This window comes from Aquila chrysaetos, chromosome 2 (assembly GCF_900496995.4).
Source record: "Aquila chrysaetos chrysaetos chromosome 2, bAquChr1.4, whole genome shotgun sequence".
Taxonomy (NCBI): domain Eukaryota; kingdom Metazoa; phylum Chordata; class Aves; order Accipitriformes; family Accipitridae; genus Aquila; species Aquila chrysaetos.
The window spans coordinates 41321974-41340868 of record NC_044005.1 but is presented as its reverse complement, the minus strand read 5'-3'; the positions used below and the strand labels follow the sequence as shown (position 1 = coordinate 41340868).

General features: G+C 47.3%; 1 protein-coding gene across 4 annotated transcripts in view; it reads right to left on the bottom strand.

Annotated features, from left to right (window-relative positions):
• PAPLN (papilin, proteoglycan like sulfated glycoprotein) overlaps nt 1-18895 on the bottom strand; it is a 56301-nt gene that overhangs the window by 12247 nt on the left and 25159 nt on the right. For 2 of the 4 annotated variants that reach the window (XM_030030657.2, XM_030030629.2), the window contains exons 4-20: nt 17711-17771; nt 17324-17426; nt 16262-16392; nt 15794-15917; nt 14938-15018; nt 13531-13703; nt 12792-12915; nt 11565-11691; nt 10795-10860; nt 8551-8758; nt 6622-6798; nt 5158-5314; nt 4439-4525; nt 3610-3898; nt 3362-3479; nt 2543-2672; nt 638-1289 (exon numbers count right to left, since the gene is read on the bottom strand). In XM_030030657.2, the coding sequence (XP_029886517.1) occupies nt 638-1289; nt 2543-2672; nt 3362-3479; nt 3610-3898; nt 4439-4525; nt 5158-5314; nt 6622-6798; nt 8551-8758; nt 10795-10860; nt 11565-11691; nt 12792-12915; nt 13531-13703; nt 14938-15018; nt 15794-15917; nt 16262-16392; nt 17324-17426; nt 17711-17771 (2808 nt within the window). The remainder of the gene's footprint in view (nt 1-637; nt 1290-2542; nt 2673-3361; nt 3480-3609; nt 3899-4438; nt 4526-5157; nt 5315-6621; nt 6799-8550; nt 8759-10794; nt 10861-11564; nt 11692-12791; nt 12916-13530; nt 13704-14937; nt 15019-15793; nt 15918-16261; nt 16393-17323; nt 17427-17710; nt 17772-18895) is intronic. The other 2 variants (XM_030030668.2, XM_030030638.2) reach the window with 2 other exon arrangements.

Genomic DNA, 18895 nt, shown 5'->3' with positions numbered 1-18895 from the left:
GCTCTGAGCAGATGCACCAGGCAACATGTGGGGAGCCCTCTCCTACATGGCAAAGGCTGCTCTGGACAGACTGAATGCCACAATTATCTCCAGGAAGAGAGAGAGTCCTACAACCCCTCTCTTCTGAAGGAACTAGGTTCAGCTCAGCAGACAGATACATTTAGATCTAGCTCTACACACTTCTGATTTTCAGGGTGACACTGTCTGGATCCTGACCCAAACTGCATCTTAAAAGTCTTCCCTAGAACAACCCATTGCTGCTCCATGCAGTGCTGACATAAAGGCTCCAAAGTCAGAGAGTCAGCTAAATTGTTGGTCAGAACAAGAAAAACACCTATGGATTCTCATTTACAGTGTAAGAATGTCTCTCAAAGACCCCAGGATCCTGCAGTCTTTTCACACAGCATACTTCCAGTGCTGTCAGGGAGCAGGGAGAGTGTAAGGAAGGAGATAGCAGATAACACCAGGGCCTGAATAGCCTGATTTACCAAAGGGCCACATGTATAGCCAATCCATTGCATGGTATTCCCAGTTAGCTGGTCCCAGCTGGGGCAACACTTTCACTCCAGAGGAAGCTGCACTGATGCTTCACAATGAGCTGGCAGAACGGGGTGGGGGGGAACAAAAAAAACATCACCTGTGCAGAGCCCGTGTTGGGAACGGGTCCACAGCTGTCTGGTGCCCAAATCCCTCCGTCATGGAAACATCTGCTCTGAAAGCTTTATGCCACTGCTTGCCTTCATGGGGCAACATCTGCTGGCCACTGCTACTCTGCCTCTCCGAGGGGCCAGGCACTGCTGTTTCCCACAAGTGCAGCTGGCTCAGGCTGTCTGCTCTGCTTTGCTGGGTGCTCCAGCGCTGGCTCTCCAGCACACCAGTCCTTGGCAAAGAGTCTGGCAGCACCTCACTTCTCCAGCTGTCCTGTCTGTGGCTGTCTTGCGTGGGGTGTGAAGCCCCATAGGCTCTTCCTTCTTGGCTGTGACTTGCAGACTCTCTCAGGGGTGGCTGCTGCTGACCCCGAGCATCCCCTGTATGAGAGTGGGAGCCAGTGTGCTGGTGTTGCAGGGTTCCTGTGCCAGAAGAGGGCTGATGCTCCAGAGGACTGACCCCCTCAGAGTTGTGGCATGCTCTCATGCACTCCTCCTCCGAGGCAAAGCTGTTTTTATTGCCGTGACAGCCGCCGTACCAAAACCGGTTGCACTTGCCAACGACAGTCACAAAGTACCAGCGAGTGGTCCAGTTCATGCAGGGGCCGTGGGCACTGGGCAGCAGGCATATGACAGGATATGCTACCAAAAAGAGTGGAACAGAGGGAGATGTGAGAGTCATGAAGCACAAAGGTCCAGGTGCTTCAAGCCACCTACTTAAATGATCTGATGGGCCTTGTGGGCAGAAGGCAGGTGGGAAAACAGGACACTTGAGTTTTGCACCCAGCTCTGCTTTGAAATTGGGCAGCTGCTCACATATTTCTTTCTGCCCCCATTTTTCCACTGGTGGAAGGAGAACCAACCTCAGAGACATTTCTGAATCTAGATGCTACATGGATGCTTTACAACCTCAGGGAATTGTGCAGATGCAAGGTTGGGTCTGGGGCTTCCTCTCCTGCAGGGGGGATGTGGCTGCCGTTTGCACATTTCCAGCCCACAAAACAAGTAGGTTAGACCCAGTTGTGAAACCTCATGCATTACAGAATACCCCTCCACACATTGATATAAAGAGGAGCACAGCCCAATGTGTCTACAAATGGAGTCCTGTGCTCTGAGTCACAGGTATCATCACAGTCACATGCTGACAAACACTGGAGGCAGGGCTCTGACTGAGGGGTCCTTTGCCAAGCTGTAGTTGAGCAAAGAGGATCCAGAGAGCTTTCCCTTTCCCTAAGGCAGCCCCATAGGGCTGGCCACCAAGCAATATCTGTGCTGCGGCAAAAGGACAAGACAATGCAGCAGCAATGTGCCTGCAGAGGATACAGCTGGGAACTAAAGGAGCAGAGATGCTTTTGCCCAGGAGCTCTAGTGCCCTCGTAGTACAATGGGCACCGTATTGAATTCTGCTGGCTGAAAGCATCCATGCAGCCCTGAGCAACACCTCCATCCTTAGCTGTAGCTCTCATTCCACCCCTGTCCATGGGCTGTCTGAAGGCTGAGCACGGCCCTGATTCCTCAGAGAGGCCCTACTTCTCCTAAACCCAGGTAACTAATTTGGAGCACTCCAGGCTGCATCAGGGTGTCTTCTCAGGGGCAAAGAGCTCCCCAGAAGTTCTACAGACTGACAGAGATCACACAAACACACTTCTGTCCAACTATCAGCAGAGGACAACAAGAATTTCTGCAGTAGCTGACAGAACTGAACCATCTGGCTGCTTTTCTACACTCCCTCCCAGCTTCCCCTGCCCCAGACACCAGGCAGAATTTCTTTTCAAAGAGATAATTTACTACATTTTACAGAGAGCAGAGCCGCTACACAGGAAGCTTCCATACGCTACTGGATTCTGTAGGACTCTTCCTACGTTTCTAAACCAAGAAGCCAAAACATCACTTACGGTAGTTGGGCCTATTGAGACATCCTTCCCCTCGAGGACCTGAAGCTGAAGCGACATTGTCAAAACAACAGCCGTATACGGAACTGCGGCACTCGCCCGAGGGGTGCTGCTGGGACAAGGCTTGGCTTGCCTTAGAGACAGGAATTGAAAGCCAAAAAGTTATCATGCAGACATTAGGACAGTAGCACATGCAAAGCACCGTGTCCAAGCTGTCGGCTGCAGAAGGCCAGCTGTTAGAGGAATCACTATTTGTTTGCCTCCTAGAGACTTTGAGGCTGGGAAGGGGTAGGAAACTTGGCCGTCAGCCATGAAGCTAGGGCTGCGCTTCTCTGCAAGACAGACCTAACCAGCCCAGCAGCAGGCCAGGTTTTCAGCTGGCCCCACCAAGCACCCCAAGCTACGAGAAGAATTGCCTCCCTGACTATTTTGCCTTCAATTAATCTGCAGTTGACAAAGGCAATTAACAGTGTCCTCGTTTTTCCCATTTTTTCTCCTAGAAATTGAATGGCAAGTTTCTGACCGATAAAAATTTTATTACTCAGGATTATTCAATCAGTTCTACACTGATTGTTCTTCTACTTCTCAGACATCTCCCAACTGCCCACTCTGTCCCCTGCTTACAGAGGATCACAGGTGGATGCCCCAGACTGAACAGGAGCAAAGTGGGCCAAAGGGCTTGATGCCATGCCTTGGAGTATTGGTTCTCCAGCATTACTGGCAGAGATGGAGCACAACAGAAACCTACAATGCAAGTCACCGGGGTCAAATTGGAATCTTTGTATCTGATGGACTCCTAAAATGCAGAGGTTTTGTACTTACTGTTGGAGCAGCTGCAGTGGGCTGATTTCTGCTCACTTGAACATCACGGTAATATTGTGGGCATCCCATGTTGTTTGGACCCTGGGCAACCGATACTCCATCAGGACAGCATCCATACCTACAGGCAGAAGATAGAAGGGCTGCAGCAACACCTGACATGCCCAGCTCAACAGGCACAGGCAGTAAATTTCAGTAAGCCCCCAGGAAAGGCAATGCCTCCCTGCTCAGGCCTATCTACTTCCAGCTACCTGTTTTGGTGGCAGGTGCTGAAGAGGCAGCCTCTCCCCAAGGGTCCTGAAGCCGGAGTGTGCCCATCCGGACAGCAGCCGTAGGGGCTCCGATGACAGTCCTGAGAGCCAGTCCCTGCAGTGGGGTCCTGAGAGGAGCTGAGCTGATGGGAACCCGATGAGCGTGACTGGGATTCCCAGCGAACAGGCAACAAATTGATGCCACGGTCCTTGGTGGATGGGATGTGGTGATTCTCAGAAGTACTATGGATCATGGAGCTCCCAGAGAGCATCCTTTCATCATCAGAATCTGGGGGAGAGAACTCCTTAAAGCATGCAGGTGAGCATCAAAATCTTGCCAGTTTTCCTCATCTCTGCTCTCTTTCACCTGCCCAAGGCTACAGGGCAGGATTTTCTGCATCAGGGTTTCACCTGGATGTGTGTTTTCTGGCCCACCCTTCTGGATTTGGTTGTCCTGAAGTGCCCTGGTCCTCACTGCCCTGGCCATTCTTTCTGCTGTCCCACAAGAAACCACCTGCCACATTACTGTGGTCCCCTCACATCATCCTTTCTTCTTCCTACGATCTGCCTTGGGCAGCATTTCTGTCAGCCAGCACTTAAGTCATGCTGCCAAAACCTGGGATCTATATACTGTACAGTCTTCTGCACGGACAGACTCAAATACTGCTCACTATTGGTGTAAAAGAATCTACGCTTTGTCCCCGGCTGCATGAATTTCTAGAAGCCCATGAAAAGAGAGAAATGAAGAAAAGAAGGAACCTTTCCCCTACCACACTCTATTTCAAGTCCACCATCATCAAAAACCCAAACTCACAAAATTCTTCCAAACCTGTGGCAGGGCTGTTTGGGTTGTAACGCATCAGCAAGGACTGGCGAGTGACATCGTATCCCATAGTGTCCTGCATACTGGGGACCTCTGCAAAGAGAAACATACACAAAATGAGTACATTTAGACCAGCCCTATGTTCTAATAATTGCAAATGCATCCAGGAGTCAACAGGAGACTAAAGTTGATGAAAACATTTCTCTTCTGGAACAGCTGCTGAGCAGCAATTGGATTCAATTGGATTGTCAGGACAGCGACCTGCAATGGGCAGGCAGACTAAAGTCAGCATTTCAGCTCTGGCATGAAGACTAGACAGAGACAGCAAGCAAAATCTTCTGAGCAGTTGTGCCTCCTTTGTAGCTGGTCCACAGAGGGATGAGAGCTGTTTATAGTTTTTAGCTACTGAGCCTGCCCAGGTTGCCATGCTTCTTGACTGGGAGTCCTGGGGTCACAGTCTGCAGCACACATTGGGACAGAGCCATCACAGAACACTGAATTCAAAATGAACACACCTCAATATTGGTCCCAAGCCTGTTACATACATTTCAAACAGCACAGGTACTGGGACTCTGAAGATGCCATGGTTATGTGCACAAAACAAATACACAGGATGGAGACAGGCAGGCGAGAAGCTGAGAATATAAGCTGGTGCAGGGCTGGGAATTTCTACTCCTAAACAAAAGCATCTTAGGAAAAGCTAGGTGTGCAGCAATACCACTCACGCTGTGGCAGGTAGCAGGGCTGCATGTTGCAGCTACCGAGGGTGGCTGGTTTCTGTGGCTGGATGGCTTTGCATGTCTCAGGACTGTAGAATTTGGAGTCGCCGTCAGCGCAGATGACTTGGCGTGTCCGGATGCCTGAATTGCAGCTCTTCGAACACTTGGGCACAGAGACAAGGCAAGTGAGCAGGCAGCAGAGGTCAAATGCAGAAACCCCGCAGACCAGAAGTGTGGAACAGCTGCACAATTAGCTGCAGGCTGAGCACAGCTTCCTCCACCAAGACAAAGCAAATAATATTTCAGCTGGATTCATCTGAACAATTAGAAAACCATACTTTAAACCATTTTACCAAATGCTGCACCCAGCCCTGAAGCATTAGGCTCTGAGCCATGCTCAGCCTGTAACATCCAGATGAACTGCTGTTACCCACAGTGGTGTGGCAGGGAGCTGGAGTGAATTGTTTCAGCCTGGCCTGAAGGCATCTCAACGCTACGGGGATCCACCAGCTGTGAAAGGGTCAGTTTTGAACTATGTGTTCAAGAACAACGGTTTACAACAGGAAAGCAAACTGGTGGCTTTCTTGTAAGCAACCAACTGGAGTTCCTCTCACTGGAAGCTGTGGATGAAGAGGTAGAAATGAGCAGCAGCTCAGGGGAGGGGTGAGGATGAGATACCTGTGTAACACACATGCTCGTGGCAAGCTCTACAAACATTGGCAGAGTATTTCTCTCTTGCTCACATGCAGGTAGGAACCCTTCTGATATCGGAAAGCCAGGGGCCAGGAAAGATCAGACTAAGGTATGCAGCTTCTTTAGCTGTTATTAAAACTTGGCCCACATCTCATGAAGAACCAGATGTAACATGCTTTAACTCAGAACAAGCTGGTCTGGCTAGCACAGAAGGGAAAAAGTGTGTTTGGAAGTCACCTGATACATTGGATATACCCTTATCTCCTCCCCCCAGCACTTTTCCCAGGTTGAACACAGTCTGGCTCCCTCCACAAAGACAAGACTAATCCAGCTGAAGCACCGTTATCTGAACAATTATAAAAATGTACTTTAAACCATATCAACCAAATGCAATGACCAGTCCTGAAGCCTGGAGCTCTAAGCCATACTCAGCCAGAGAGCTGTTCTGCTATTCACAGCGATGGAGTGAGGAATTGGGAATAAGCAGCAAGAGTGGATTGTTTCAGCTTATTGGCTGCATTTTGCCACTGACACTGAAACTATAATCCCCCCCTCAGAAGGATTTATTTTTGGAGCAGCTGCATACAAAGCAGGCAGCAGATTAACTGGAGCATTACTAGTGCCAGTTACAACGCAACTGTGAGCCAAGGGACTGGTAATGAAGCAGTACATGCTCCCAGCCACAGCCAACGTGCAGACTGCACAGATCAAAGCTTGTTTGCGAGGAGCACAGCAATATAATCAGTTATTTCCGAACCATGAAAGTACAATGCTCACCAGGCCCCAGTCTCCAACGTGCCAGCCAATTTCCTGGATGCAGTTCTCCTTAAGGCAGGGCTGGGTGGCTAATGGCTTTGGCTCCATTAGGCAAGCGAAGTCCTGAGCCTGGGAGCCCTGCTGTGTTCTGCAGGTGACAGTCCGGGTCTGGACCCCTTCCCCACAGCTGGCTGAGCACTGCAGAAAGGAGCCCAACAGTTACAAGGAAGCACCTGGTTTCCACTTGCATTTTCATGCTGCGCTCCCTAACATTAGGGCAGAGCACTGTTTTGAGATTGCTCCAACCATCGTTAAAACCATCTTCTGGGATGGGAGTTAGCAGCGTAGTTGTTTATGCTGTAGAAGAGACAATAAGGCATGGTGGATAGGGTCTGGGAGATTTGGAGCTCACTGGATGATTTTGGCCTAGTCACATCACTTCTCTTGATCTCTACCAAAGACGACATGGAGAATGATTCTGGAAAAATATCAATACTGCAGAATACATTGAGAACAATAAATGGCAGGAAATACCTGGAACTTCACATTACTTGCTCCTGATTAAAATCAGCTCAAGGTAAAGGATTCAAGGGAAGATATAAAGATTAGGTTCTTGTATTGCTTATGTCTTCTGCCTGAAGACCTTGTGCTCCATTTTTATGGTGTGGAGTTGTGACAAAGCTTCTATACTAGGAACTGGTTTGTGACATTTTCAATACCCTCTTAAATTCACAGTGGTGTTTCCTGGAATCCAGCCTACTTCATGAATTACCAAGGTCTCTTACAGAGAGCATTAACTTGGAGACAGTCTGAATTACCATAGATGAGCCTCACAGCTGAGTTTCAGCCACTCATTTACTAGGGTGACATTTGTCTCGGAGACTACAAACACAGTCGCTTTTGAGAACCCCAAAATTAATCATTTTGGAATCAGTTTGTAAGAACATGACACTTGGTGCCTTCTCCAAACAGAGCTCTTACTCCGCAACCCTGAAGTCATCTCAGTATTCACACCTCACATCTCATAAGGGGCGGGGGGGGGGGGGAGGTGTGCTTTACAGTCTAGGTTACCATGCCTCAAAGTTGCATTTTATGCTGCTGCACCACTCAAAGTACCACCACAAGACAGTAAGTCAAATGCTGCAAGCATGCATGTGCTTCTTTAAAAGAGGAAAATTCACTTATGCTTTAGGGACTGAGTAGATACTACCGTTACTTTCTAAGCCCTTGGCACATCAGATGCAGTCTAAATGCCTGGCTGGCAGCACTGAGCACATACAGTTTGAACAGTTTCCTCTCCTGGAGATAAAAATGCACACAGGCATCAAAAATGCACCACGCAGCTGTGTTCGGAGAAGCCCTGCACTGACACACAGCAAACAGCAGGCCGCCAGTGTTTCATGAGTATCTTGCTTACCAGCTGTTGTGATTGTAGTACTGGTGTCCAGGGCTAGTAAAGCTGAGGCAGCAATATGCATGGAAATAAACAGCACAGGCAGGAGCCATGAGCTCCTTTTTAACAGAGGAGGGAGTGTTACTGCACATCATCAGCTGATGGACAGCAGCTCTCATGCCTGCTCTCTGCCTTCACCAGGCCTGACTCAGAAACTCAGCCAGTGCCAGGTCTGGTGGATCTGATGAAAATACAGGAATGGGGAAAGGACTGGCAGACCAGAGAAGAGAGAACATGCAATGAGAGAAGCAGAGGTGCAGGGGCATGCACACTTTTGAGAAACAGGGATGTGTTTATAGGAGGGCATAGCTGCTAGATAGCTGGAGAACTTGTTTGGAGGATTGCAGGGACAAGTCCTATACCTCTGCACACCACCTATCCATGGACATCCACCTTTTACAGTCCCAGAAAAGGAGCCTGGCTCTTTATGCCTAAGCTTTGGCAGATCCTCCTTCAGTAGGTGCCAAGAGGCAGTTACCTCCCACGCACCAACTCACCTCTGACCAGGGCCCTGTGCTCCAGGTCGCGCACTGTCTCATGTTGCAGGGCTGACTGCTGCGAGGCTGCTGCGTGAAGGCCATGCACTCAGCGTTATCCACTACCCCCTGGGAGCTCTGACCGTCGAATGCCACACAGTAAACGGAGCGAGTCTGGGTGCCCCCACCACAGGTAGCTGAGCAGGATCCCCACTCCCCCGTTTTCCACCTGCAGGTCACAGAATCAAGCAAACAAATGTAAGCCCAGCTAAACTGCCCAGAGGCACAGGGGAGGTCAGTGCTGCATCGCTGTTGTAATCAGACAAGGAAAACGTCCCTTTGCAGAATAGAATCAAAGCTGAGTTCCCATTTGACCAAGCACTGCCCAGCTTAATCGGCAATGCAGAGCATGAGTCCCACTCCAGAGACAAATCCCCAACTACAAAACACTTGTTCCTCTGGAATTGCAGAGCTCTCCCAGAGGGGGAAGATTTCTCTCCATGGTTTTTGGTCTCCTGATGTCTTCAAAAATGTCATGCCTGGAATGGAACATCAATGAAAAAGAAAGAAAAAACAAAGAAAACAATCCAGATCAGCTGAAAGAAAAGCAACCCACACCAGCCTAACCACCAATTATACTCCAGCCATTATCAGAAACAGTAAACCAAGCCAAAATCTCACTCTGCCTGCAAACCATGCCAGACACTCTCAGAAGTGCTTGTGAACTTTTTGCTGACAGCCAGTAGAAAGCTCGTTTATTTCTCCCATCAGCCAAATTCTCTAACAGCAGCACACAAAAAAGCCCCAAGAACTTTAAAGGCATCTTGTCCTGTGGTTGTTTGCTAAAGCTGTTGCAGAAATGACATACCCTTGCTAACAGAAGGGGGAATGTCCACAAAACAATCTGACTGTTTGGATGCTAAAATCCCTGCCCTTGTCCGCTCCTGTGTCTCAGAGCTGCCTAGGTAGCTGGGAGCACAGCTTACATGGTCTGGCTTCGGGGACAACAGGATGTTTCATTCCTGCTGCCAGCATTCTGTGCAGTCAAAAGGCACTGGTGGCGGAGGGGGAGCACCATGATCTGCTTGTCAGATGCTACCTCCCCTTGCAGTCAGGTAAGCCCCATCCAGGGAGTTCATGTTTTCTCCCCTAGCCTTCCAGCTGCTTCCCTGGTCTGCCCTCACCACCCCTAAACAGAGTTTCAGCCAGCCAATTCACATTCACACCCTACCGGAAACTCCACAGCAGACTCGGCCATGTTCATCTCCTTAAGATACCCTTCTTTATTGCTAAATATGCAAATATCAGCCCCAAACCAAATGGCCTTTGCTGTAAAATAAGATGTTCCCTTTGGAAAGGGAACAACTACAACAAGTAGAAGCCACTTAGAGCAATGTGGTTGCAGGGCTCAAAACAAATTCATTGATCAAGATTTTTCAGAAGCTCCAGTGGGGATACCCCCCCGCAATGTATTCTGCCTCCTGTAAAGCAAATGTACAGTTTTAGAAAGGCTGTATCAACTGGATGGGCTCAACTACAGCTTCCTACAGCTGCGAGTCAAGACGTCTCTGACACTTATTTCATTTTCTTTGTAAGACAAGGTCAACCATAAGGCTGGGACCCTCATCAGAGGACAAAGAATTGCAAGCCCTAAGCTATTAGCAGCTTGCTGGGGGACAACTGTTTTACTTTTGATCTTTTTTTACTCCTCATACCTCAGTGTACATTATAAGTATTGAATCTGTCACATCCTTGTATCCGTCAGAGTTTATAGGTACTTTTATGCCTGCTGTAGGGCCCATGCCAAAGAAAGAAGAGTTTTTAAGAAACTGAGGCTTTTGCTGTGGCACACTGGCATCCTGGCCAATGCTTCAATCACCCAATCCATCATGCTCTCTTTTCCTTTATTTTATTTATCTTGATAAATCAAACAAAAATCTTCCAGAACATCCCTTCATGTCTTTACCCTGATTCCAGAGACAAAACAACAGTTACCAGGATAAGCAGCCAAAAGCTATGAAGAAACTGTCCCCTTCTCAGTCCCATAAGAATCAAGTTACCGGGAGCACGCACAACCATCTAAGCAAAGCCACCAACCAGCACCCTCCACCATCATTTTCACTGGCAAGAATCAAAAGCAAAGCACCACCCATTGCTACCACCAGTGCCAAAGAGTAAAGCCCCCACAGACTTCAGTGGCAACTAGGTGGAGAGCAGAAGAGAGCAGCTGCCTTCCTATGCTTTCTGTAACCTTCTCCTTGTTACCTCTTCATCCGAGAGCTCCTTGCTCCACTGTGACTCCAGGCTTGCGGCACATAGATGTAAGAAGTCCTTTATACACAGAACAAAGGATTTAAAGAACTTAAAACAAGTAGCTACAGGCTATCATGTATTCAGAAATGCTCCCAGGTTTCCAAGTGCCCTCTCACCCATAACAGCACTCTCCCAGGCTTCCACTGCACCCACCATACACACAGTGAGATACGCAGTTAAGACTGTTTACAGCTCTTGATGTCCATGTAAGAGCCAAGTGAAGCCAGCTGTAAGGACATGCCAGCAAGGGACAAGGTAGAAATGGCTGGGTAAAGGGGTTTGAAAATGCCAGAGAATGAAAAGATTGCAGGATTCATCCCTTTCTAAGGGCAAGGATGCTGGGAATGCAGAAAAGACATAAAATGACACCAGCTCTGATCTTCTACTCTGTTTTTGCAGGCTCCAGTTGAAGAGAACAAAAACCAGAGAATCTGTTTCCTATCTCCTACATGGGCTAGAAGACTGTCTTCCACAATCATCCTCTGAAAAGCAAAATTAATTGGTCTAGAAAATGAACATAGGCTGTACTAAGCCCCTTCCCTATGCACACAAAAATGCTCATCACAGTGTTATCACCATCCTTTGTCTTGGGCTTTCTCTAAGAATTGAAACACTTCCTTGGAGAGAACCATGCTGGAGGGCAGAAGAAGTGAAAGAGTCATTCTTTTTCTTGGTTCCAAATCACCTCAGGAAGGAGTCCAGAAGAAGAAAGGAAATCTTACCGTTTTGTCTGGGGACAAGTCTGATGGCCACATGTCCGGTTATTGTCTGGTTGTGGTTTATTCCTGCACATATAGTCCGGATAAATTTCATTGTCTATGGTACAAAATACCGAACGGGATTGGAAACCTAAAAGAGAAGCAAGAGAGTATCCTGATCAACACAAGCCACCCAGGACTAGGTTTGCAATGCACTGGTGTTGGCAAGACAAGTTTCTAAAGTAGTGCAGAATCCACACCTGTCCCAGCCAATCTGGAAAACGGTCAGGTGCAGTTCTTGGTCTGTCACTATATGCACGAATGATGTCTCCCCACAGTACAGGAGTCCATTTGGAAGGGCAAGAGAATAGTTCTGTGTAGCTGAGGGACATTTTCTTGTTATTTTATAGATTGAGACTCACAAGGAAAGCGTCATATCTATATATTGTTCATCAAGGAACCCTGCAAAATGTATACTGCATACAGCAGCAGAGTTGGGGGGGCCTCCTGTTAGACTCAGGTCAGTCTTGTGAACACAGGATACAGGAGAAAAAACTTGCAACTCTTCATGCTTCCTACAGGATAAGACTGCCCAGGCAAAGACAATATCAGTACCTACAACCACAGTATGGCAAAAGCTATTGAAATGGCCATCAGCACAGAAGACCAGAAGAGGCTGATAGGAGCTCTATATACTAGTCAGCTGGAAAGTTTTTTCGTTTGATTGGGGTTTTTTGTTCTATATTTTTTCAGCTTAAAATCCATAACTTTGCTCATGGAAGAATCTGTAAACTGAACATGATGTGACACCCCAGGAGATCTGACAGTCCCCCTGGAGAGAGGGAATCTTCCAGGCTATGGTAGAGGGGAATGATGTGACTCAGTTATGTAAGCCAGGTCAGTTTGGAGAGGACCTCTCAAGTGGTTGAAAAAGCCTGAAAAGGACATAAAGAACTGAAACAAAACAAAGCAAAGGCTATCTATGAAGATTCTTAACAGATCCTAGTAACAAGTCTGAGGTCTAGGGCACGGAAAGTAAGACTGGACAAGGTATGGGGCACAGTCCTGTTGTGACTCCATGTGTGACCCTCCCTGGTCAAAACCTTAACTGCCCCCTGCAGATACTTGTGCTGTCTTCCAGCAAGAGACTGCTGGGAAGCAGCTGCAGAGGGCAGCACACAGTCACACTGTCTTCAGGGTGTGGATATAAAACCCACACCAGCCGCCAGAGACCAGGTTCTGTCCCCTTACCTCCTCCACATTCGGAGCTGCACTCACTCCAGGAACCATAGCTCCAGCTATAACCCGAGGCCTGTCCTTGCATGGGCAGGTAGTACTCATACTGTACCCCTGGGTTTGGCTCCTGGCTGATGAGCTGTGAAAGCACGGGAGAAAGTCAGGGAAATAACAGCAGCAGCACTTTTCCCCTTTACAGCATTTCCCCACAACATCTGAGGGTTCAAGCTGACCTGCGCCCCTCCCATTCAAGGAGCACTTATTCTCTACACTGTATTTTGTCCTTGCCTTCTATGATACTCTAGAAATCATTATTTTTCAGAGAAGGGTGCATTCATCCCTCTTGGCATCAGAAGATCCAGCTGCTCCTGTAACAGTAAGCACCCTTTCCTTGCCTACAGCACACTATAACAAGCAGTGCCCTAGAGCCTGTCCCTGTCCTGACACCATTTGGGGCTGACTCTCCCCTCCCTTAAAGTCAGAGCGCAAGGGAATAGGCAGGAAGCCAACACTGAGCCTTGCCCTGCTCCCTTCTGGGCAACAGAACCAGAGCAGAAAATAGGGCTATTTCTGCGAGAAGACCACCTTGGTCTAGCTTGGGGGCCTACAGCCTTGTAAGATTCCTGGGGGCCCCATCACTCGTCCAGTCTTTCCCATGTGGTCCCCACCAATGCACTCCCACTGCACAAAGCAAGGGCTGCTATGCAAAGCAAGAGAGCAAGAGTATCAGCGGGGGCCAGACACAGCTGCTTACCTCAATGACGAGGGGTTCTGTGGTGGGACCCCGGGCATGGAGGAGCTCTGGGGCCAGATCACCCTCCAAGCCACGGTCGTAGTGCATAACCGTGCTAGCCACCTGCAGCGCTCGGCTGAAGTCGATTGTCCAATGCCCATTCAGATAATACTCCCCCTGCACGTTCTTGACAGCTGGACAAACCCAGACGCCAGAGAAGAAAAGGCAGTAAATTAACATACCTATAACCTGACACTTGGCTTCAGATACCACAAGACAGAGCCTGCTCTAGACTTTCAGGGTATTGCCAATCCACAGAGCTTTCAGCTCCACCATTTGAACCCCAGCTCCTTTACATCAGTACTGCAACCCTTTAAGTGTGGTGACCATCTATTTATGGCAGCATCTACCAACACAGCAAAAATTCACACATTGAAAGAGGACTGTAAGAACTCCACAGGGATGCTCCTGTTTCCACTCAACACTGTTGCAGATGTGGCAAATAAAGGTGACCATCATCCTCCAACAACGCTGTCCCCCCATAAGGGTCTCTTGCCAGAAGCTGCTCCCCATTCAGACAGTGGTTCTTGCCAGCTTCACTGCAGACCAAGCACTTTTTTGCTGCACAGCCAAAACGCCTCCAGCGTATTCCAGACCTGCCTCTCCATTCCCTACTGTTAGTCACTGAGGCACAGCCTATGTCAGCCTTTGTCCTGCTTGCCGTTAAGATGTGGGATTCACACCCCACTGCCTCTGCACCACTACCCTGTTCATCACACATTCTGTTCAGAAAACAAAGACTTGGTGCTGCATCCAGTTTTCTACAAAGAAAAATATCACCAGACTGATTTGTCCAAAGCACTGGGCAATGGAAGAGTCAGAAAGCAGAAGAGTATTTGCTTTCTCCACTGGAATTTCCTCAGCCCTGCCCAGAAAGCTAGGTAAGGACATTTCTCCCTCCTTTTTGCCCTCTGCAGCATGACCAGAGTTTGAGGTTTTACAGAGAAATACCCAAAAGATACCTATGGGGAAAAGAAGCCCAACCCAAACTTTTGGATGGCAGGAATAGTTAGGGTTTACATTCATCAAGCAAACAGCAGAACTCACAGCCAAATTTTGCTATATCAGCTAGAGTCCTTGTAGGTTCCAGGCAGGAAGTCTGAGTGTGGTTTGGGTGTTTTTATTCCCCACCCAACAGCAAGATCTCCACAGGAGAGAAAATAACGTAAACATGAAGCCCAGAGTTGAGCATCACTAATACTTCAAGGATGCTCAATATTCAGATCCTGATTCTCAGAGAGTTTTTCCCTCTGCTATATCAAGCCCTCAAGGTAAACATCCCAAAGCCCAGTATACCTGAAAACCAAATTTTAACGCAATGGCTGGAATTCAAATGGACTGAAACACAGGTTCTGACATCAGTCTTACCCAGGAAGTTCCTGCTAGGCATAACCTCCTTAATTTGGATGCTTGTGGCTCCCACAGGGATGATGAAGATTTGATTGTAACCTGAAAAAAAAAAAAAGAAGGGGATTATTCAATATCTGTCTGTGGATGCCACACAGTCACCCTTCTGTGCCAAAGATGCTCATGGTTTCATTGGTGCCTGAACAACTGGATGAGCTTTATGATGGTGGCTTGAAGCATTTCAGCTGTCACTTTATCTGCGTTCTGTATAGCTTCACCCTACACTATTCACAGGTCAGTCCATGTGTAAACAGTTCCAATTACACCTCAGAAAAGTAAGCACGGGGGGCAGTGCAAAGTCTATCTTTTAGATTTTAAAATCTTTGGAATTTCAGCAGGCATCATATTGGAGCTCAACACAGTGAGATTTGACCATAAGTGTAGTTGTTATCTTGAAATTTTTCAAAAATTGGCCAAATGCAGAAGATGCAGTCCCATTTCTAGCCTTGCAATAATCCTGGTGGAGCTATCAAGGCACTGTACAGGGGGACAGTCTTATCAAGGAGGTATATAGCTATGTTTGTACGGTACACCTCCAGCACCTACTGGAGACTAAGCAGGGAAAGTCAACAGCAGCATGGCAAATACTTCAGTCGGTACAGAGACTAAGGAAGTGATTCCCAGGATAAGGCCATCAATACATTTTCTGATGCTAAAGCAGCTAAAAAGCCACATGCCATACAGACATTTCAAGTGAACATCCAAGCCTGCATACAATGATCACTTGAGCAGGTGTCCCCACCAGCCCTTGTAGCGGCTTGACTTTAGGTTTAACTCTCTCCTTCTCACCTGCCTAAACTAACTAGATCATCTGTACCTTTGGGGAGGCTGGGCACATCAAAAGTGCCCTTCACACCATAGCAGCTGCTGCCATCTCCTCCACACTGCAGGCACTTGTCCTCCTTCTTGGCAGATTCCAGCACGTTATCACAGCCAACAGCCTGGCAGAGCACAGGAGCATTGATATGAATAAACAGTAATGACAGAGGAAAGAAATTAAAAATGGCCAAATACTGGACTGATCTAAAGAGAAAGCCTGAATCTAGGGAGCTGGGAAGTCAGGATAGGGCAGGGAAGTTGTTGTCAGAGAAAGGACAGAGTTGGCATCTGCTATTTCACATTCAGAGACAGATAGATAGATGCTGTTCACATGCTCCTCAGCGCCTTGGAAACTGGATGATTCTCCTTTTCTGATGCTACTATGAAAGGCCTAGTAGAACAAAGGGAAGCAACAGAAAGACTGACAGACCCAATGGTACATGAAGGAAGCAACAAAATGACTAACCTGACAAACTCCCTCTACACAGATGTCCCGCTTGCCAGGTTCACAGGTAGTCCCATCTACCACGGCTTCCTTGTGCCTGTAGTAGAAGTTTTCTCCCTTGGGAATACAGTTTAACTCACACTTATTAGGTGCTGGTAGGAGAGAAAAAACAAACATTATATAGTATGGCTAATCGCTTGATAATGCATCAGGAGCCTGGTTTTAGATCACAGGAGCAGAAACAGAGGGGTGGATTGATATCAAGTGGTAGATATCAAACAAATTTCGGGGTCACAAACTGCTGGAGGCTGGAAAAATACCCTGGTAAGGCCTCACTGTACGCAACCGTTTCCTTGGGCACCTTGGCTAGCCAGTGGTGGAGGGGGAAATGTTGTGCCAGCTGGATATTTGGTTATTCCTTACTAGGACTGTTCTTACGTTCCCTTGGATTACAAGGCTTTCTAGAATGAGAACAAGTGCTGGTATAGAACACAAGGGAGCTGTTATCTCAACAGCCAACAAACAAAACTTTAAATCCATCTTGAAATCCCTCTTAATTTGTTAAACAATTGTGAATGATAACATACCAAAGCTCAGAGCAAGGACCTCTGGTTCCTACACCTGCCTTCTGAGCTCGTTCCTCAAGAAGGCATGGGCCAATTGAAAGAGATGTCATATTTTCTGAAACACTCATTAATTCTATGCATTTTTTTGTCCCGTGTCCTGCTAATGTTCTTTTGCCAATATTGAAAAGTACAGCAGAGCTGCTGCTTCTCCAATACTTTAGGACCTAGCTGCAACCAGTTCCAGCTTTCTTGAGCAATGTTTCTGAAAGAATGGCTGTTACAAGAGACAATTATGTAGTGCTACAATGGGAGCTGTCTCTTGGCCCATGAGTCCAGTGTCTTCATGAAAGCAATGCTTTGCTACTGGCAAAAAGATTTTTTCCATGCCATCCCCTGCCCACGTCCTCCAACTAAGGAAGTACCCTACAAGGATACTACAGTCAAAAACATTACAGTCACTTCAAAACATACTGTTGATAGTTAGGGATGAAGTGTAATCCTACATGTTTATCATTACCTCCATAATACGGAAGCCACTTGTATTTCTTTCCTTGGAATTCTGTCCCATCAAACTCTGCACATTGCTCTGCCCGGAAGTCCCAGGAGCCTTCCGGGCAGCTCTGTTTGGAGGAGAAAATGTTTGTGTTGGTCCATTATAAAAGGGAGGAAAATTAAGTGTACAACAAAAAATTTTTTTTTATTTGTTATTGCTCCCATATAAAATCAGCGGCATAAATTCAATATGCTTTTGAAGCGGTACTCTTGATAAACCACATTCACCAGTGATGCCAGAGAAAGAGAAACTAATAATGACATATTACTTCTGAACAAGAATGATGTTTGTCTGGGGAAAAGGAGCAACAGGCAAGCAAAAACAAAAAACAGCACAAACCGAGCACTGTACCTGAATGTTACATGACCGATAGCTTCGAGTTGGTCCAACACAACTGGAAGCACCTTCTGTTCTGAAAGGCAGAAAAACAACATGAAGATCTCTGAAGAATACACACACAAAAAATCATCTCATGGCAGACATTACAAATCATCTTCACATCGAGCACATCACCCTCACACAGTTTCCTGAAACAGCAAAATAACTAAAATGCACTTTTCCACTAAAGCAAGCTAGCATCTTCTAGTGCCATTTTCTGCTGTGGTTTGCATTCTGGTATGAATAAGACACACACCATGAATGATTGCATTATAGCTCTTCAGGGTCATGTTTCAACTAAATAATAGAAGCAGAGCTTTTAGTCCTTTGTCCACCAGCAAACAGTTGAGGTGTCTGTACCAGATCCAGAACATGTTATCAGCAGCAGGAGGATAGTGGCCAATTCAGAATAGGTACACACACCATCTTTCATGTTGTTTACGTGCACACTAGGTCCATTAGTAGGAAGAGCCAAACATGCCTATGGAAAGCATGCAACGCCCTCATTCCTGTCAAGTGACTCCAGCTGAGAATTAAGGAGAGTAACAGTTATGAAGGAAATTGATCTGAAAAGCCAACCAAAATCTAATATCTCAGCACTCCTAAAATGGAGAGACAGACCTCCAGGGACTCTGGCAGGTGTATACCATAACAGGCAGCCTTCAAAAGAGACCTTTCTTTATTCTGTGTGGGAAGAAGCAGTGCTCCATAACTCTGGATTCTTCTATTAAAAAACCCGCTCTTATTTCTCTAAACATAAAGAGGCTGGGTTTTTTCAGGATATTATTAAAAGCCTGGCTTTTTTTCCCCCTTTTCTTTGCTTTTATGCACAACAGAATCTCTAAGGTCTATCATTCCCAAGAGGTGCAGTCCCAGTTGTCGTCCTCACTGCATCTAACCCAGCTGCAAATGAGATGGCACAGCGTTAACGCTGCTTGAGCCAGCTCCACTCTTCCATTTCTTCTGGGGCTTAAGCCAACTCCACTCTTCCATTTCTTCTGGGGCTTAAGCCAACTCCACTCTTCCATTTCTTCTGGGGCAGTTTACCTTCCTGGGAATCATAAGCCTGAGAAAACCTTGGCATAGTCACCGGCTCTTGGGAGAGAAAGCTACTGCTCTGGACTGTTCTCCCTCTCCCTAAGGCTTGCCATGCTAGAC